Source organism: Bombyx mori, chromosome 11, assembly GCF_030269925.1.
Source record: "Bombyx mori chromosome 11, ASM3026992v2".
Lineage (NCBI taxonomy): Eukaryota > Metazoa > Arthropoda > Insecta > Lepidoptera > Bombycidae > Bombyx > Bombyx mori.
This window is the reverse complement of record NC_085117.1, coordinates 15,043,743-15,066,045: the sequence shown is the minus strand read 5'-3', so window position 1 is coordinate 15,066,045 and position 22,303 is coordinate 15,043,743. Positions and strand designations below refer to the sequence as shown.

At 35.5% G+C, this 22,303-nt stretch overlaps 3 protein-coding genes across 3 annotated transcripts in view; 1 reads left to right on the top strand and 2 right to left on the bottom strand.

The window, feature by feature from the left end:
- Positions 1–10,810, bottom strand: part of Hlh54f (basic helix-loop-helix type transcription factor HLH54F) — a gene marked incomplete at its 3' end in the record, with an annotated part of 39,232 nt that extends 28,422 nt beyond the window's left edge. Inside the window, 5 exon segments of the mRNA NM_001130870.1 lie at positions 757–1,000; positions 2,715–4,503; positions 7,419–7,566; positions 8,800–8,884; positions 10,576–10,810. Of these exon segments, the coding sequence (NP_001124342.1) occupies positions 4,213–4,503; positions 7,419–7,566; positions 8,800–8,884; positions 10,576–10,678 (627 nt within the window). The 5' untranslated portion in view covers positions 10,679–10,810.
- A 6,512-nt stretch (positions 10,811–17,322) lies between these two features.
- LOC101745202 (glucose-fructose oxidoreductase domain-containing protein 1) lies at positions 17,323–21,560 on the top strand. The gene has a single exon (XM_004932888.5). It carries the CDS (start codon positions 18,020–18,022, stop codon positions 19,223–19,225), a length of 1,206 nt encoding a protein of 401 aa, XP_004932945.1. The 5' UTR covers positions 17,323–18,019; the 3' UTR covers positions 19,226–21,560.
- LOC101745352 (10 kDa heat shock protein, mitochondrial) lies at positions 20,963–21,820 on the bottom strand. The gene has a single exon (XM_004932889.5). It carries the CDS (start codon positions 21,429–21,431, stop codon positions 21,120–21,122), a length of 312 nt encoding a protein of 103 aa, XP_004932946.1. The 5' UTR covers positions 21,432–21,820; the 3' UTR covers positions 20,963–21,119.
- Between the last annotated feature and the right edge of the window lie 483 nt (positions 21,821–22,303).

Below are 22,303 nucleotides of genomic sequence, written 5' to 3'. Positions count from 1 at the left end.
CTACTAGGGCAATAAAAAAAGAAAATGCCAAACACTGTGTGCTCTAACCTAAGCTTTTCAATTAAATTATCAATCAATTTAGGTCTTTCCAGCGAAACGCTGGTATGCACAGATTGGTCCCCAGACAAGGTACGGCTCCGGTTTTGCTTACTTCGACGCTCCTCAACGAGTCAACAGCTTAAGAAATATAAACGGGTCTAGAAATGAGTCTGGCTACCAACCTGAAATTAATGTTTCATGTTGTAAAAATTAAACACCCTTGAAGAAAAAATTTCAATATTTATTTACTCCCAATATAGAATATATATTTCTTCCAACCTCTAGTAAAGATTTTTTTGTCATCAAGATAATAAACCTTTGGGTCTGGACGCATCTCATGGTGGTCAGCATTGGGGTGGTGATGGTCTCCGGTAAGCTTTTAACACTAGGTTGGCCGCTAGTAGGGCCGGATTTAGAGGTCTGGAGGCCTCGGGGTAACAGAAAAGCGGAGACCCCTGGCCCCAAATTTTTTTCCAAATAAAATGAACAATTTATTTAATTTTTTCAGTCGAGTTTTCAAATAAATTATATATTGTGAAGTCACGTAGATTCTCTTAGTATTTAACCAATATACATAAATATAATCGGAGGCAAGAATTATCTGAAATTAAATTTTAGTGTTAACGTTAACGTTGAGTAAAACAGCGAAAAAAGAATATCGAAGGAGAAGGGAAAGATGTTTACTAGTGTTTACTTAACGGAATTTGAAACATCACTGGTGGTAGGACCTCTTGGGAGTCCGCACGGGTAGGTACCACCACCCCGCCTATTTCCGCCGTGAAGCAGGAATGCGTTTCGGTTTGAAGGGTGGGGTAGCCGTTGTAATTATACTGAGACAGTAGAACTTATGTCTCGAGGTGGGTGGCGCATTTGCGTTGTGGATGTCTATGGGCTCCAGTAACGACTTAACACCAGGTGGGTTGTGAGCTCGTCCACCCATCCAAGCAATAAAAATTAAAAAAAAACATATTTTTTTCCAAAGTCTTCTTGTGGAGGTCCCGGGGCTTTCGCCCCGGTTGCCGTCCCCTAAATCTGGCCCTGGCCGTTAGCTTATTCCTCCATTTAACACAATTATTTTCCAAATATCTAAAAAAACACAGTTGCCGGTAGGTCTGGCAAGTACTAAATTATGTAATTTATATGTTCACCAAAACACATCTTACGTAGTTACTTTTCTGAATCGTCTTATGCCTTTTATGTTTTTATATAAAACTAGAGGTCCCGCAGTAGTCGAAATTCGACTATAATTAATTGGAATTGTAAGTTTGTACACTATTATGATTGTATTTTATACTTCTACTATCACAAATTTCGCCAAGATTACACTATAAAAAATATTAACAAAGACAAACCATATTCTATTCTCAATTTGGCAACAGACGTCAAGAACAAAAGTTTGACAATAAATAGTATGCATGTGTGTGTGCGTCAAATACATGGTATGTAGTGTGTGTAATGTTTTATTTATTGATTTAATGTATCTTATATGCTTTATTTTAAAAAAATATTAGCATTGTGCACTTCTTCTCTACAATCTCTATAAGTGTGGAAAATTTTATACTCCTCCGTCCGCGCAATTTTCGTAAAAAGGGATACAAAGTTTTTGCTTCACGTATTAATATTTTATATAGATTGCATTTTGTTGCGGGTGAGGCTGCGGGCGCAGCAGGTCGCTTGCGACGAAGGCCTCGACGAGTAAATTAACCCTCAGACCTTCGATCAATAGTAGTAGTAGTATTATTGATCGAAGCCTCAGACACAGCCCACTGAGTTTCTCGCCGGATCTTCTCGGTGGTTCGCGTTCCCGATCCGGTGGTAGATTCTGCGAAGCACGGCTTTTGCTAGGTCGTGTTAGCAACGACGTCAGGTTTGAGCCCCTACTAGTTAAGGTTACGCTGAAATAGCCTCTCAAGGGTCTCAGCTAGGTAGAATAAAAGAAGCTAGGTAAATATTTCTTGATAATAATTTTAATGCTATTGTCGTAGCAGAATAGAGGTAAGATATATCTATAGGCAATGAGATCGTAAAAAAGAAGCATAAAAACGGCTAACAAACATTTACTGTGATTATATTCTATATTTTATTATGCTATTTATTTTATGTATTGTAAATTACTTACATACATCTGCTGTATTTTAATTACATTTTTAATTAACATTTTTATTTGTGATTTCTACTTTATAAACCCATATAACGGATATTGTTCGGAACGCCCGTAAAAAGTTTTAATCGCAAAGCAACAATTGTATATTTTTTTACAATTTTTTATTTTGTTATATCTATTTTAAATTAACAAAAAAAGCTGTCAGCTACAAGATGTGCATCCTTATTTTTTTTTTGTAAAATCTTCCTCAAAACCCAAAATATAAACAAGAAATCGTCCGCGTACAGATATGAACACCGAGGCTCCAACAGGAATGCTACTGCTTGTCTTGAGGCCCGAAGTTAACGTATTATTTGCTTAACGACAAAATATTCTAATTCCAATGTGCAAATTATTATTTTTCACTACTTTTTATTACTTGAATGTGTAAACAAGCACAGTACAACATGAATTCTACCACTGAAATTGAGATATGATTCAATTATGTTGCTTAATAGCTGTAGGTAGGTACCAACATTCAAATCGTGGCGGATGAGAGATTCGCGGCCAAAATAGGGAGGACGGTAGAGCCTGCTCGTGTGAGCTTAACACCGGTCACTCACATGCGCACGAATACGTAAACCCACAAGTGTAGGACGACATTTGCGAATGATTATGCAAAGTTTTCGCTGCATTCGCGGTTTTCCAAGCTGTGTCGGTTTTTTAACAGACATCAAAGCGTGCGAACCGCGAACCTTCGCGTAGTCTCCCACACATTCGCTTGCCCAGTTGCGCCGACGATTGCGAAGGTGACGGACGTATACTATACGCCATTTTCATAGTTCGTGACGTCTACTGTGTAGCGTATCTTCATCAAAAGAAATCCCATAAAAACAGCATGGCTGTTAATGTCTGGGATAGAATTAAAAACTCTTTTTCTCTTCAATGTTCTATGGACGAATTAAAAAGGAGGAGAAATTCATGAGACATTCGTAAACAAGCGTAGGAGGAAGCGCAAACGGGTTCGCAAATTGAGTATGCGAACCCATTTGCACAGCCGCTAGGTTTGCGAATGAATGTTTGACGGCCCTTCACATGCGCGCAAACATTCGTACAATGTACGAATATTTGCGCGCATGTCAGTGACCGGCATAAAACACGGCCCACCAATACGAATGATCTTTTCTAAAATATTCGTTTCCGCAGCACTTCAGTTCTGTCATCTATTCTTGTTTGTTTTGTCAGGTTTAGCGGAGTTTCTTTGACATCCACTTTGTTCTATATCGAATTACAGCAAAATTAAGAAACACGTTACATTTCATTCTCGTTAAGAATATCTGAGCTATTTTACTTCATTTAAAAGTCAGAAGTGCCTCGTGTGTTGGTCAGTTTCAAATTTAGAAAAAAATATATCAGAAAAAACAAATTTTCTTTATTAATAAAATATTTGGTTGCAGAAAATTAATATTTTCTATGAACATTTTAGGATAAAGTTCTTTATGTCTCAATGAAATCATTTATAATTTTTACAGCCGTTTTCGAGTTTAATCCAACTAAAATAACATACATAAACAAAAATAAACAAAATGCGGTTGTAGTTTTGTGAAAAGCGAATAGCAGTAAAACGAGATTTAAGGGCAGTAAAATGAGATTTAACTTATTTCAAAGAAAAACTACTCTATTTGACTTACGAGTATTTCTATCAATATTAATAGTATTGAATCCATTATTAACCACGAAACATTTAATTTAATTTAATTGCTTATATGTACGGCATACTTATTAATTACATTAATAAATACTTCGGCAAACTTTATTTTATTAGGTATGCTGTCAAATAAAGAGAATGGGAAGAATATAAAGAAGGTATTTCAAGCAACCAATAACAATTCTACTAAACTAACTCATGCTTTGGCTGTTTTAACATAAAGTCAAATTTTTAAGCGAAAAGTAAAGGAGCAATGCATGTGATAAGTTACGCAATCGTGGACGGAATTAGCAGATAGCCAGTTTAAAAGTGATCAATTAAAAAGAATTTATCGAAAAGCATGCAATAAGAAATTTGACCACAAAAACTTGGTTTAATGATTTTAGATATTATTTATTGCATTATCTGTCGGATAACTGTTTCTAATTTCATAATAATCTTCTTTATAACCGTAATCACAGTATTGCATTTGTGCGCATGCGTCGTTCGAGGACACGTCTTCGTAGCATCTCTCTTCGTAATCGTTGTCGTATTCGTTGTAGTTGTCTTGGCTTTGCATAGCTTCTCTTGGTGTTATGTTGGATCTACAACTCGGTTCTGGAGCGCCAACGTTCCATCTTTGTGATACTGCACAGTTTAGACTGCCGCCATGTTGGAACGCGAAAGGCCAAGCCTAAAATTGATAAAAGTAATGTAAATGAACGATTCAACTGGCCGCAATGAAATGGTGCAGAGCATTTTATTTTTAGTGTTTTTCTTAATATGAATTCCATTTGAACATTACATTTGAATTCCCAAATAAATATATATTATTTTCATGTTCACGGCCGACCTGATTGAGACATAAGTTCTAAGTGTCAGTTTTTGCAATACAATGGCTGTCGAAACGCATTACTGCTTCACGGCAGAAATAGGCGGGGCGGTGGTGCCTACCCGTGCGGGCTCACAAGACGCCCAACCACCAGTGAAAGTAACCGCCAATACGTCACGATTTCGATTAGCTAACACAAATCTTTGTTCAAACGCGAAGCCAAATATTGGCCATATTTATCGCAGCAATAACCACTACTTATTAAATGAGACGTCAGCTCGTCTGATGTCATTCTGTTATTGCAACTGTAAAAACAACCAGTAAAATAATTGCTTAGTTTTTTTTTTTAACACAAACCTAGAATATGATATTTGAAATTCTGAATTACTATTTAAAATATTGATTATGAAAGAAGACCTCCCAGCTAACGATGTTTTGTAACTTAGCTTATGTTTTGACCGCACTTTTTATGGCCAAGTAAACAGTGTTGCTTTTAACATCACACGTGTTTGGAAATGACGTCTTCACTTCGCAACTGACATTTTGCAGTTTTTTAAAAAGCTCTTAATTTTTTTTGCGAAAATTATCAGGAATCCGATATCTATGTACGTGGACAGCACAAAAGATCCGGAGAAACAATAAAAGTGGATCGTCTCTTCAACGTATGAGATAAATTTTATTTATACGTACAACAGCTGCAAACTTTTGGTCAGCGCACGCGGGAGAACGTAAAACTCATATGTTTGTTGTTTTAATCTTTTTGTTCCTATGTTCCTTCGGGTTGGACGAGATATTTGGCTTTGTTTATGGTCTGTAGGAAGGGCCGGAAAAGTGATTCTTATTTTTTATGACAAAATAGTTTTGTTTGTTTTTCATCGTCAGAGAACACACATGATGAATCGGTGATTTTTTGTCTAATTTTAGAAACTATTTATTTGTTGTTTAATTTTTTTTTATTTGTATTGTTCTTCTTTTTCGTTTTTCATAATAAGCATTGATAAAAAAAATATGATATTTATATTTTTGAAATATTCATTGTTGTTATCAATGCCCAAAGTCATGAATTTCATATAATAAATATAATGTAAATGTAATAATATGATAATATAACAAAATGTATATGATGCTTTGTGTACTCTGTACTTTCTAAGAAAAAAAATCGTTAAGAGTAAATTTTTATTTCACAAAATCATGTTAAAACTATTCCTCGATCAATCAATCACCATTGCTATATTTTTATGTAGGTAACTATTAAAATATAACACCAACTAATATTTCAAGTCAGAAGCGACCGCATAATTGTTGACAATATATCCCGTGTCTCAGTTGTCATCCCCTAATTCGTCGGGAACCCGAAAAAGCTATAAATCAAGAGCATTTGGCAAACGCCAGGGTAACGGGCGGCTGTCGTCAGAGGATTAAAAGACACGTTCCACGAAGGCCTCGTGAATGAATGATTATTGGATTAGCTATTGAACGCACCGTCTAACTAAATATTCATAATTTTGTTCTAGAGTCAAAGCCTAAGTAAATTTCTGTGATGATGAACAATTTGTAGGCAGCGGCTTGGCTCTGCCCCTGGCAATGCTGAATTCCATGGGCGACGGTAACCAATCACCATCAGGTGGGCCGTATGCTCGTCTACCCACAAGAGCAATAAAAAAAAACAATTGGAATTGGACCAATAATGTTGAAGAGGACAAATACATGGTGAACTTTGATTTTTTAACAGTTTTTTTGTATACCATATTTTATTGCTTAAGTGGGTGGACGAGCTCACGGCCCACTTCGTGTTAAGTGGTTACCGGTGCCCATAGACATCTACAACGTGAATGCCGCCACACACATTGAAACATGAGTTCAAATGTCTCCGTTTTTAAAGTACAATAGCTGCTCCACCTCCAACGAAACGCATTACTGCTTCGCGGCAGAAATAGGCAGGCGGTTCGTACCTACCCGTGCGGACTCACAAGACGTCCTACCACCAGTAATTAACGAAATCATCAGGACCAAATCACACACGATAATCTGGTCATAAAGTAGAGTTTTCTGTACTGTGGAAACCAAAGACTCATATACATATTATATATACATACATATTTAAACACGAATAAATATCACTACATAGTATAAAACGGTTTTTTTTTAATAGATAGAGTGATTGAAGAGGAAGGTTTATATGTATAATAACACCCATTGAATAGTGGAGAAATCAATAATAAATTACAATTACCGAAGCGGAGCGAGGGCGGGTCGCTAGGATACGTATATAACTATAGAGTATAAATATCGTACATCCAGACAAAGAACAAAAAAATTATTCACTATTCGTAGTAGTAGAGTCAGTATTAATTCGATGATATTTTTTCAAGTACTTTCTAATCTACTCTCCGTGTTCAATATAATAACGCGTTTAGGGTGCTGGTGGTGCTGCCCCGCTTTTGTAGCGCATCAGGGATGTTTGCAGACGCGCACATAGATTGTTTTTACGCTGCCATGCGTAAGAGGTGTGCATCTCTGGTAAGCAGAGTGAGGGCCAGCTCCAACAGTATCCTGAGCATGATCGCAAGCAGGCTGGACTGTGTATACATGGATTGCTGTGGTGCCATCTCCCATGGGATGTTACGACAGTAATTCATTGTGATGTAAATATAACTACTAACATAGGTCTAAGTCTTATTAACAATTTATATGAGTCATGGTTACTTGCAATAAAAACATTATTATTATTATTATTATTATTATTATAATCTAAGATACAAAAGGATGCAACTTACCAAACTAAGTGGATGTGGTGGGGTATGTGCTGATCGTGGCTCGTGTAGTAGTGCTCGTAGATGCGCAATGTAGGATGCAGCCAAGCGTAGTGTATCTAACTTGGACAGCTTAGTGTCAGCTGGCACCCAGGGTAGAGTAGTCTTCAGTCTAACGGAAAGCCATGTGGATATTATTAGCTTATCACACTTTATATGGATTTAAATTGTCAAACTCTAAAAAGCATGAGTGACTCATTATCTCCAAATTTTCTACTACGGGAAGAATTCGTGGAGAACAAAGATCATTAGATTTAGGGGATTTTTTTTTTTTTGCATAGATGAACGGACGAGCTCACAGCCCACCTGGTGTTAAATGGCTACTGGAGCCCATAGACATACAACGTAAATGCGCCACCCACCTCGAGATATAAGTTCTAAGGTCTCAGTACCGTTACAACGGCTACCCCACCCCTCGAACCGAAACGCATTACTGCTTCACGGCGGAAATAGGCGGGGTGGTGGTACCTACTCGTGCGGACTCCCAAGAGGTCCTACCACCAGTGAAATAATCAGATATGACTGATATTATTATCATGTCCTCTGTGCACTATACGGGTGCCTCTGCACTATGTAGCTAAGATTCTCCATTCTAGAAGCATTACGATGAGTTTATTTGCTCTGGGTGTTTTTTATCTATATATGTATGTCTATATATAAACGTCTATAAGTATGTATGTCAGTCTCTGGTACCCACAGCACAGGGAATCCTAATTTGAGGCCGAATGACCGTGTGTGATTTGTTTCCAGTTATTTATTTATTTATTATGTCTTGAGAACATGCAGTTGAGGCTGTCAATAGAAAGTTTGTTGTTAGTTATTTAATTAAAAATGAATATAAACAATAAGAAATTTTATATTATAACAGTATAATAATTTAAATAAAAATAATAAATAATATTATGTCCATCATCTATATATTAATACGTGAAGGAAAAACTTTGTATCCCTTTTTACGAGAATTGCGCGGAAGGAGGAGTATGAAACTTCCCACAATTATAGAGAATATAGAGAAGGAGTGCAGAATGTTAACATTTTTTTAAATTATGCCTAAAAAATACATTAAATCAATAAAAAAACATTACACACACTACCATGTATTTGACGCTCACGCGCATGCATACTGTTTATTTATTGTCAAACTTTTTTTCTTGACGTCTCTGGTCAAATTGAGAATAGATTAAATATTGTTTGTCTTTATTAATATTTACCTAATATGTAGTCTTGGCGAAATCTGTGATTATAGAAGTATAATAATTCTTTGACAATAGAATCATAATAGTGTACAATCTTATAATTACAGTCGAATTTCGACTACCGTGGGACCACTAGTTATGATAATTACCTGCAGAATGCTTTTGACAAAACCCGCATTCTGGCCCGTTCTCGTGCATTGGCTGCGTTTCTGTGCGGCTCGTGCGAATTGCGACCTGTGGTATAAACAACTTGATCTTGTTTGTAGACGATTTTTTTCATTATATTGATCTTAGTAGCTTGAGGGGCTATTCCAACTACGCGCGGACTGGTAGGTGAGCTCAGGGGGCTCAACGCGAGAGGATTTGTTAATACTGGCCGTAGCAAGAGCTTCGCTGAATCTTTTGAAGATTTTTTTTATTGCCCTTGTAGGCAGACGCGCACACAGCCCACCTGATGGTGAGTGGTTACCGTCGCCCATGGATTACAGCAATGCCAGGGGCAGAGCCAAGCCGCTGCCTACCGTAAATGTAATCTATGGTGGAAAGTTTAGTTTGGGAGAAGAAAACAAAGGAAAGATCATCTTACTGGTGGTAGGACTTCTTGTGAGTCCGCGCGGGTAGGTACCACCACCCTGCCTATTTCTACCGTGAAGCAATAACGCGTTTCGGTTTGAAGGGTGGGACAGCCATTGTAGCTACACTTGAGACCTTAGAACTTATATCTCAGGGTGGGTGGGTCGTAGATGTCTTATGGGCTCCAGTGACCACTTAGCACTACGTGGGCTGTGAGCTCGTCCACCAATTTACACAATAAAAAATAAAAAAAATATCGGTCACCAAGCAAAAACATTCGCTTTGTGGAAGATTTTGTTCTTGCTGTTTTTATAGTTTTTCCGAATTCTCCTTCTGTTATTCCAATGTAATTGACATGGCTCATGATGGACAATGGCATCCTCGTTCTGGTTAGTCTCTTTGAGGACCAGTAGCCACGTAACATAAGTTTGTCTTTTCATCTTGACTAATAGACGTGATAAGGATCCAATCATATAAATACTTTTAGCTTGAATCGAAATATACGACAAAAAAAAAATCCTTTCTTTTAATCCATAAATAACATTAAAACCAGAGGCTCTCATGTCTTATACTGTAATCATAATGTTAGTAATAAGGTTTAACTCAAAACATTTTTTCATTTTATTTTAAAGACACACTCGATACTTATTATAACATATATTTTTAATAATGTCACGGTACAAGATATACGTGTAAACAATAACCGTATTTAATTAAATAATTTAAAAGCTTAACTATAAACAGTGATAAAGAAATAACTATAAACAGAGCAAACAATCTATGTAGGCCTAGATATAAAATAAGCTTAACAAAATTATGACTCGCTATTTTCCACGCTAAATCTTTTATGCTTTTATGCCCTTAATTTAATATTCATATTGATAATAAGCGAAAGCCGATAAATAAATCAAAATATCGCTATAGAAATTTTAATCGTACAAGTCAAGGATATCGCTTTGTTTTGAATCCTAATTTTATAATTTTTCTCAGACATGATTTGTTTATCTTTTGGAAATTTTATTATTTTTCAATAGATAAAGCAATCTCAGAGATTATGCTGAGTGTGTACACAATACTAGGTAGACAATACTAAGATCATTCACACTTATTCGGAATAATTAAGATAACGAAAACTTTATTGAATTCAATGGTACCTAATTGAACTCGAATTTGGAACATTGGATGTGATTTAAATCGTCATTTGATTTAGAAAAAAAAACTATGTAATATTTTAATATTGTTTGCTCTACACACGATTTAACATTCAACCTATACAAAATTTAATGTATCTTAATTCTTTATTGAAATAATTGTCGTTAACTATTTAATTATATTTACTATCAATTACTGACCTGAGTTGGATTGCGTGTCATCAAAATAAAAATCGTCATCATCAATATCCGGTTCGGAACGTTTATCAACCGACGGTGACTTATTCGTTCTTTTTCGCGGCATTTTTTTGTTTTTTTTTTTATATTGCACAAGTAAATCACTTCAGACACATAACTGCTTATATTTAATTAATTTCTTAAAACGAATTAAATGCGAGGCTTGAGACCCTGTTGCAAGGCAAGTCAGTTTTCATTTGAGATGCGTGAGCGCAAGGCGGGCGGTCATGAAATGTTTGGGCGGTCCTTGCGTTCGCCCCTCCCGTAGATGCAAGTATCAGGATTGTTTATATTTGTAGTACATGCATTTTAGTATACAAATCTAGTTTTGTGCTCCCTTTAAGTTTTTTTAAATTTTTAATCGAAAATGTTTCAGTTAAAACAAATGTAATTAAAACGCTTACGTTCACCACGTTATGTATCGATATCATTAAAATTGTAGTTTTAACATAATAATAAATTTTAAATTTCTATTCATCATGAGCCCACAGTCGTCCTCTACTGGACATAGGCCTCTCCCAATCCTCACCACTGAGCCCGGTCTCCGTGTTCCTATTTTCAAATTTATTTTAGTTGATTTAAATTAACTTCAGTTAGTTGGGATTGTGAACGGGTTGTCAAGTAACGTTGAGGGCACATATTATCACACCTCAAGAATTGAAGTAGCTTAACATAAAATTTTAAGAAAATGAGTTTTAGACTTTGAACGACTTATAATTACGGTAGGCAGCGGCTTGGCTCTGCCCCTGGCATTGCTGAAATACACGGGCGATGGTAACTTCTTACCATCAGGTGGGCCGTATACTTAAATCTATTTTTCCATTAATTTAAATAAATAAAACATTGTATAATGATATAGGATGTAACACGTGCTCTGGTTAACGACTTTAAAACTGCTACTACACAGTCAATATAGAATAAGACGTCCGGTGCATTCGTTTGAAGGGTGGGGCAGCCGTTGTACTATACTGAGACCTTAGAACTCATATCTCAAGGTGGGGGGCGGCATTTGCGTGGTGGATGTCTGTGGGCTCCGGTATCCACTTAACACCAGGTGGACTATGACCTCTTCCCCCCATCAATGCAATAAAAAAAACCTTGGTGCCATTGAAATAATAGGTTTCAGGTGCAATATCGCAATAGTGTCACACCAAGATAAGTAACAACTACCTATTACTGAACTTAGGTTCTACTTTACATTTTACGGATACCCGAAAATATTATTTGTCAAAACAGTATTTAAAATTGTTATTTTCATTTTAAGATTATGCCCAAAATCAAATTAAAGTTAATTGAATTTAATTTTTACAAACTAGGAATATCGCGACGCTATTAGTGCTCAGTGAGATAAAAAAAAAAACAAAAAACTTTGACGAGGTCGCATCGGATCACGCTTCCGCGACACTCAATACTTTGTTTCTAGCCATTCTTCTACACGTGCTATGCACATCCTAAGGGTTCGAATATTTTCGATAGGTCGGATGCTTTCAAAACGTGTAAATATTGAAATCGACATATTTAAAAATGATTTTATGGTTTATTGAACGACTCCAGTGCCATCTAGTCGTTGGTGATAATGAAAACTATGAAGTATTCAAAAAATCGGAAATAATGTAGTAACAACATAGTAACAATAAAAAAACGTCAGATTAAACCGTAAAATTAGTTTTAATCATGTCCGCGACTCGCAAAAAAACTATATTTAAATTGAGTTAAGTTATTTAAATAGAATGTGTATTTATGGTAGCAATTTCAAAAAGTGACAAAGATCTTATTGAAAATTATGTAAAAAATCCAAATTTTTTAAAACCGATTGTAGTAATTGTTTTTGTTTTCGTCGACCTTTAAAATTTTTGTGATTAAGTGGACCTATTCTGCGAAGAAAAAAATAGATTCTAAATTCATTTTGTTTGAGCTCATCACTCAGAAACTAATTGTGGAAGTTATCGAGTATCGCGGTGGGTTCCGACCGAGATTGAAGACGAATTGCTGCAAATAGGATATACGTAGGGATGTCTACTGACAGTACTTAATTTAGGCTCATTATTTTCGAGTCAACAATAATTGTAAATAGACATGCTTTAACAAAAATCGACTTCAAATAGAAAAAAAAGATATACCAAAACAAATTAATATACCTACACTAAAAACAATAATCATCGAAATCGGTTGGCGCGATATTGAGTTATTGAGTTATTCATCTATTTGTCGCGCACGTACTTAATGCAAATTTATGACTTATATGGTTTTCACATGGATACCATTACTGTACTAAATTGGGTCACACGGGAAGCGTCAGCTTTCTAATAAAGAAAGAATCATCAAAATCGATTCATTCAATCAAAAGTTATGAGGTACAAATATATAAAAAAAAAAAACAGTCGAATTGAGGACCTCCTCCTTTTTTGAAGTCGGTTAATAACGTAAAGAGCAACTAATAGTATAAAATATAATAACTTACATAATTGACTGACAGTATTTTAATACTTTTACACAATATCCATTGTTTATATAATGAAAATATGGTCCAGTGAAAACGGCGTTGGAATACAACAACGTAAAACAAGAAGAAAATTGAAGAGTTTATAAAAATATAAATGAAGTATTAAAGTATACAATATTTTAACTATGTAAGTACTATTTTTACGGAACAATTTCTCATCTGAATGTTAGGTATATCCTCAATAACATACATAACGTTACGCTCCTCTAAATAGCACATTGTATCATTTCACGAAATAAATTGACAATACTTATCCGCCTTTTAAATTTAAATTAGGTAAACAACAAAATTATAAAAGCTTAATTTTTTTCATGTAGCGTATAATTAAAATTAGTTTTCTTTAACTCCGAATATATAATTTTAAGAACGATTTAATCTAATAAAATTATTACGTGCGCATGAAATGCCAACCCTACTTTGTCCAGGTGGATGATATCAAAGCATTGAGTTTAACCACTCCGACGAAAAGTGATTCGTTTTAAGCGCCATCCAGTGTGACTTACGGCCGCGCCTACTGTTTTCTTAACAAATATTATTCTTTGTTCCATTTACGTGAACGAAATCCGAACAAAACAATGTTTTTCAATCGACATGAATCTCTAAACTCTATCTATCAACGTGCAGACGACTCACAATCACGTTCTTTTCAGTGAAGCCAAAAGATATCACAAAAAATGCAACCGTCCATCATTAGATACGAGGTGGAAATACATACATTATTTCAATAAAATAAAAATTATCCAATAAAAATCTTATTTGTCTTTATCTTAACTATGTAGCATAAATTTATTTGTCGGAGACGGTCATTAGTTTAGTTTAGTAGCTAAACGAAACGTAGCGCGATTCCCGAGAAATGGCAGTACGATTGCGGTATCGGAGCAGCAGCCGTCTGCGATAACTATGATGCTTTCCACAACCCAAAAGCGAATCACTTGCAGAGTCCCTCGGGGATTTGGTAAATGTTAATTTTTACAGAAGTGCCAGACCGTCTCAAAAGCCTCCGCGATATGAGGGCCCACGGCGAGAGCGTCGCCCTTGCTCTCCACGGATTTAGCCCACCTGTAAGTAAAGTATTACAAAAGATCACAAGTTAAGCGACCGTGACATAAACCATACTGTCGATCACTGATCAGCTGGCGATCCTCAAGATTTTTCAAGAGTTGCGTATTCGCTCGATCACCTTGTAAACAAGGAAGCTATCACTGTAGACATGGTATACTTCAAGAGGTCCGACCGGTCACCCTTCTTGGGTATAGGATGGACATGAGCGGTCTTTTACGAATATGGAATACGTATAGCACTAACAGAGTGTTATTCGAGAGGATTTACAAACGCCTTAGCGCAGATGTCAGCTCAGGGGCGCTTGTCTTCAAAACCATTGTGAGGATATAATCGGACTCTTTCGACTTATGAACGTTCAAGACCAGTAGCTTCCGCCTGTATCTTCACATAGAAGAAAGCAGTTCGCATAGGTGATGATTAATAATCGACAGAATTCCGTTTCTCACCGTCCAAACAGTGGACAATAGCCGTTGCATCGATTTAGCCCTTAATTACAATAATACTTAGGTATAATAAAATAATGGCAAATTGGGTAAACATTAAATTTTAATGTCCATTAAAGAGAAGCCAGCGTAAATCACTGAGCTCCAGCAAATGGTGAAAGTAATTCTGGAACCTGAGGAGAGGATGGAATTAAAAAAATGTGAATAGCGCTTACGCTACGTGATTACGTTTATGATTTTGCCAGAAAATTGGTAGGGGCTTCTGCCATTTTATTTCCTATGGTCATTCTAAGAAGATATGAACGGCAAGAGACGGAACTTATGCTGTCTAATTATAGGAATGCCCATCAGCAGTGGAAAGGTTTTAATAATGACTCGCCCCAAGCTGGTTCTCTCCCGTAAAAGAAACAAAGCATTACGGCGATGAACTTGCGAATGAATATAAATACAGGTACCTATACATGTCTAGTCGAGAGCTAAATCTAGTTTTGAGCATTTCTCAATTTTTGTTTTACTATAGCCGCAATGTTGATGTCCCATACTTTGGTCTTTGATTATTTTTTTACTACGATAGTCTAAATATATTGCTTAATTATCAGAGAAAATATCAAAACAATAAAAAAAACACACTAACTACAATAAATAATTAATAATCTAAAAACCAAAAATTTCGTACTATGGAAAATAAGTTGTCCCATTGAAACCGCAGTGATTTTGAACTTATTTATTTCATTACATTCTAAAACTGAATATAATATGTTATAGTCTTAAAACACTACTTAGAGTATTTGAATACATGTTTTATTTAGTATATAGTGAAATACGTCGCAAGTTAATCAGTTTTCGGAAAATAATATTGTCCCATAAAAATTCCAAAATGGAATTTCGATTTTGTTACCGATTTTTGTGTCGAAAGATTTTTTAAACTAGTAATTTAGTTAGTGTTTTTTTCTTTTGGCAGCACTATTGACGACATTTCACATCGCCATTTTGTTGTGATGTCATTTCGGTGTCGACAACAGCCGCGGCATAACGCTGTGCCCTGCACTGCGGCGAATTCGATCCGGATTTTGTTACCCTGTATGAAGGTAAGTTCAAGATACATAATGTTCTTGTTAAAATTGATAAATAGTTAATTATATGGACTACAATTTGATGTAAAATACTATTTAACTAGTGAGTTTTAAAGAATATGTAATTTTATTGAAACTCTGTACCCGTCTTTTTGTTACTTCTGTTTTTGTTACTTTCGCGTGGTAACGTATAATCAGAACGAGGAGTAACAAAAAAAGAGTTTTAAAAGCTAAGTACACATCTCACATAATTGTCATACTAGTATATAATGAAGACTCAACTGATTAATTAGAAGGTATAAGTTTTTATTTGTTTCCTCAATGAAAGTTTTGATTTTGGAATAATATTCGCAATAAATTTTTAATTTGTGTTTTGATTTTTACTTATATTGTTTTCATTTTATGATAGTGTCAATGTCACCCCCGATCACCCACTTTGGTCAACCTATACCCTGGGCAGGAAGGTCAAATACCTGGGAGTCACCCTGGATTCATCCATGACATTCCGCCCGCATATTAAAACAGTCCGCGATCGTGCCGCGTTTATTCTCGGCAGACTTTACCCCATCATATGTAAACGGAGTAAAATGTCCCTTCGGAACAAGGTAAAACTTTACAAAACTTACATAAGGCCCGTCATGGCTTACGCGAGTGTGGTGTTCGCTCACGCGGCTCGCACACACATAGACACCCTCCAATCCCTTCAATCCCGCTTTTGCAGGTTAGCCGTCGGGGCTCCGTGGTTCGTGAGGAACGTTAACCTACAAGACGACCTGGGCCTCGAATCGATACGCAAACACATGAAGTCAGCGTCGGAACGTTACTTCGATAAGGCTATGCGTCATGATAATGGTCTTATCGTTGCCGCCGCTGACTACTCCCCGAATCCTGATCACGCAGGAGCAAGTCACCGTCTTCGCCCTAGACACGTCCTTACGGATCCATCAGATCCAATAACTCTTGCATTAGATACCTTCAGCTCTAACACTAGGAGCAGGTTGAGGAACCCCGGTAGTCGTACTCCTCGAACTCGACAAAGAGGTCGACGTGCAACCTAACCCATGCATCAGCTCGCTGAGTTTCTCGCCGGATCTTCTCAGCGATCCGCTCCGGATCCGGATCCGGCAGTAGATTCATTCCCGAAGCAGTTGCTCTTGAGTTGTTAGGTCTCCTTCGGAGGCGCTCGGGCAGCTGTTAGCAAATCCCACCCCTGCAGTTGTTCTTGAGTTGTTAGGTCTCCTTCGGAGGTGCGCGGGCAGGTGTTAGCAAATCCCACCCCTTCTGGCTGAGCCTTTACTCGCCCACCTGTCGTGGTGAAACTGGAAAGGCCTCCGGGCCACCAGTAAATCTTCAATCACAACAAAAAAAAAAACAGTGTGTATACGAAGCTTTACATTTCCAATTTTGTTACCAAAGCTTCTTGTTTTGTTACTGTCCCAAAATTATGCTGATAATTATGATAAATATTTCTTTTTCTTTAAATTGAAACGCTATAATCAATCATTTAAAACAACTTCATGATAAATATTATAAATAGGAAATATAGCATCCTTCTTTTTCTATCTTATAAGAAAACTAACCATTTTGATTAGAAAGTGTTCAAAGGGTAACAAAAAATACTCAGTACTGCTAAAGCAATTTCATTTATTTGTTTTTCGCATTTTTAATTTTTCAAGATGTTGTTTAGTCTATGATCTAATAGAAAAACATACATTTATAATACAGTCTGCGTGTTTCTTTACGGTTTTCACTCATTTCCAAGTAACAAAATAAGAACTTTTATTTCGTCCTTAACTAATATTTTACAGGTTTTTTGTATAAAAACTCTATTAAAACAAAAAACCAATCGGAAATTCAGAATCTGTCTAGATTTAGCTTGATGTATTTAACATAATATGTTCTAAATATATATAATAAATTTTATGAAGATTTTTAAAATTACGGTCAAATTTTTTTACAAAATGCTCTTTTACATTAACAGAGTACTACATTGAAATAAGATGTAGTAGTACTGTCAACACTATTAAATGTCAACGGTCAGTTGTCACATTGAAGTTATTTTCAATTTTGTAATTTCATAAATACAATTATGTATGTATGTATGTACTTTATTATGTACAAGTAGTAAATAAAAATTGATATTTAATGTTGCCTTGATTTGTCGAGCGAGACAATTTGCAGAATCTTATTTCATTCTAACTTCTAAATAGAAAATGAATCGCATTTAGAATAGGAATTTAGAACTATTACATTCAATCAAATTCGATTGTACCTAACATGTTTGAAGCCTCACCTTATTAAATGTCAGTGAAAACAAAGTAAGGACAATGTTACCGGGTATTGGGGTTTTTGGAACAGGAGCGATTGCTAAAGTTCTGGTGCCTTTCTTGAAAGAGAAAGGATTTTCTGTTGAAGCAATATGGGGTATAACTTTGCAAGAAGCAGAGATAGCCGCAAAAGAACTTAAAATTCCTTTCTTCACAAACAAAATTGACGACGTCCTTCTCAAGAAGAATGTGAGTTTAGTTTTCATAGTTTGTGCCCCAAATCTTCATGCTCAGATATCTGTCAAAGCACTTGGTATAGGAAAACATGTTGTTTGTGATAAACCAGCGGGACTGTGCCAAGCTGAAGCATTGAAGATGGTTCGTGCAGCACAGTATTATCCAACGCTCATTTCTATTGTTAATCATTCACTGAGATTTTTACCAGCATTCACTCATATGAGAAAGTGTATTCAAGAGGGATATCTTGGAGACCCTGAAGAATTAACACTTATAGATGTAAGAGTACAAATGGGACCTTTAATAGGAGACTCTTATAACTGGTTATGTGATGATACAATGGGTGGCGGTACCTTAACTTTAGTGGGAAGCCATGTTATAGATTTGGTATCATTTCTTACTAAACAGAAAGTAGTAAAAGTACATGGTGTATTGAGGACTTTTGTTGAAGAGACTTCAAAAATAAATGGTATAAGGAAGATCACAGCTCCAGATTTTTGTACATTCCAATTACAAATGGACAAAGGCTTGTTAGTGACTGCGACACTGAATAATCATTTACCAGGACCATGTTTTAATCAAGAGATTTATGTTTGTAGCAAAAAGGGATATTTAGTGGTGAGAGGTGGAGATCTCCATGGAAAACTGCATAAAACCTACTCTAATAAACATTTTCCAGATGAGGAAACTAAGAGGCACGACAAAGAAGATGTTATATATGTAGATATAGAAGATTTAAGCTGTGCCTCAAGTGTGGTTCCTAAGCCTTATATTAAAGGTCTTTGTAAAATGATAAGTGCTCTCAAAGAGGCATTTTTGCCCGTCAAAGAAGAAATGGACTGGATAAAAGAACCTGTTAAAGCGGCAGCAACTTTTGAAGATGGACAAAGAGTCCAAGCAACTATGGAGGCTTTGCGACAATCAAATGAAGATGGCTGTTGGACATCTGTTAAATTATTGACTGAGCCACCTGATCCAAATCCAGCTCTATCTGCAGCAGTACGACGTACGGCCATATCATTACAATAGTGACAAATTTACTAATATGCCATTATTATGTACCTTTGTATTATAAGATAGCTTATTTGCATATAATTAATATATAAGTAAGGATCTGCATTTGACATTGATATTACATTTCAGTATTAACATGTTTATTTAAGACATTCCTTACATATGCCATAGTATTTTATGTTAGTAAATAACAGATTGTTCACATGTTTCTCATGTATAAATTTGCTTTCAACTTGCCATTTTGAATCACAAATAATGTAAAACTAATATAACCCCACCAATGCCAGTACTATCAGTATTTTTATTATCAAATCATCTAGATCTTTCACATACATGGAGCACAATAAAAAGTATTTCACTAAAAAATATAAAAATACACTTGGTTAGCTTTAAAAATTTGCTTTCACGATCACAGTCTGGTATTTTTTCTGTGTTCTTAACTTAATACTAATTTTAATTAAGATATTTCAAATTTATTTTACTCTTTCCAAATAATATGAAATGTATTTGCAAGTTTAATATCCATACATATTATTTTATTAGAATAACTGAGTCAGTACTGAAGTCAATTCAATTTTTTGTTATAATGAAAGTGCCCGACATAGAAGAGGTAGCACAGAGATGTTTTAAGAAAATGTCATGTACATGGCGCTCACATTTGACAGCTTATTAAAAAATATATTAATCTTAGTAAGAAGGATCATTGTGCCAGCCAGCTTAGTCTCATTCATGAAATAATTAACTGCATCTTAGAAGTGATAAAAATGTGATGTGGGTTATAACTTTATTATCTTTATGTACAAATACCACTGCAATGTTAAAATCATTGATTAAATAATGACAAAATTTTATTTTTTATCTTGCTTTATTATGAGGTGTAACAAAATCTTGAGCCTATTTTATGGTACCTACTGTATTTTCTGTAAATTGGATTGTTTGAAGATTTTATATCTCAATCTTGTGAAAACAGCATACATCTTTGTATCCAGCACATTTAAAGCATTGCATACTACTTTTATATTGGTATATAAGGTATATTGTGACCTCAATATGATTCCACCATCCAGCTGTTTTCTGCTGTATAGCCATTCTGTAGAGGTAACCAGAGGTTTGTAGGGTTAGACAGCTAGTATATAAGATAATTCATTCCAGCCTTCCAATCTCATCTCTCAAGTTGAGTCTCAGAATTAACATTGTGATGTGTAACACTTAAGATGATATCTGTACTGCCAGGAGCTCAGTTAATCCTTTTGCACCTGCTCTGGAGTCTGAACCTTATTTAAAGGACATGTTATAGTGCTGAGAAAAAAATTGTAGGGAGCCCATTGCATAAATCAAAATATATAGCATTGTCACTGCTGACAAGAGCATGAGCAACTATAACTGCTCACTTAATGGCAGTCTGTGCTCATATGGTCTTCCACAATAGCAAAGATTAAAAATAATATCAGTGTGCTATTACTAAATACTATATTAAGTGTTATCTCAATTAATTTTAATTGTTAGTAGCTCTATTTCAATGGGAATTGAAATAATCCTATAGCATTTTTGCTCTCAAATTAATGATAATCATATTGAGGCTGACTTCAATAGTTTTGCCGTATTACAATTATAGTATGTTGGGACACAAGAATTGTTCCTCAACGTACCAACTCGTTTATAAAATGCATGCTCCTTTTGAGGTTAGGTTAGTTTACATGATGATGTAACATTTTAATATAACAGTGGAGAAATTTTGAATAAAACGACAGATTTATAACAATAATTATTATTATAATAAGAAATGCAAGTATTGCAACTGAGATAAGATCAATACCTCACAAAAAATACACGACCATATCAACGTTTCATTTGCGCACGCTACAACTAAACTAACAGAATTAGAATCACATGTTAAAGCTACCATCATTCAGTTTTCAATTTTCGCCAGTATGTCAGACTCTCTGAAGAGATGATATTCTTTCTCATCATTTTCAAGGCTTACTTTAGTACCGCCGTATTCTGGAAGAAGAACTTTATCACCCACACTAACTTGAACGGGGATGAAGTCTCCATTTTCTTTTCGGGCTCCAGGACCGACCGCTACTACTTCTCCGTGTAAAACCTTGGATTGAGCCTTCTCTGGGATGACAATGCCTCCGGCAGTTTTGGTTATAGCTTCAGCTCTTTTGATCAGGACACGGTCCAGAAGAGGAACCAATCGTTTTACTGCATTGGCCATTTCGATTTTTAATTAACAGAATTCAAAAGCGAAGAATATGAGCACGATGAACGCTGTTCAAAATTTGCGGAATCTAGAATATTCGAGTCAAACAGTCCTATCGGTTGCCGGGTTATCTCAATGATTGTCAAACCAGAAACTGCGATCACAGAATATATCCACTTTTAGATATTACCGTACAATGGGGTAAATAGGGACAAAATCGACCTTCAGATTGAATTTTAAAACAGTTCCAATTAAATAGTCACTGCCCAACCAAAGAAATAAGTTGAGTCTTGAACGTACCTAGGTGATAAAAACCGTTACATTATTTTAATTATTCATTTTAAAGAAATAATCGGTAAAATAATGGCCGTCCCAATTTACCCAGCGTCCGGGGTAAATTGACACGGTTAAGGGTTAAATTGGAATATTTGTAAGGGTTGTCAACTCGCAGTACTGCGATATATAGGTGCCATATAATTATTTATATGGACCGAAATGATGAATACAATCCATAATTTAAGCACAATACACAACATAGTGTAAATTAAGCTGGTTTCTATTCCGAAGCGATGTGACGTGAATGATAATCAACAATACAATGATCAAAAAAAGTATGTGCATGTTATATTTTAGAAAATTATTATTTAATTTCCTTAAAAATCACAACCCTGAAACAAAATCATAAAATAGAATAAATCCAAAAGGACTGGAAATGCAATAATACAATTTTATTTAATCAACATTTTCAAAATAATCTTTGAGCAAGAGTAAGATATCAGGTGAATAAGATAAAAAAACAGCTTTATCTGATTACTGCCAATAATAACAAAAATAAAAGAAATTATTTCTAAGCGAAATAACTAAACTCAATTAATTCACTCACTCAT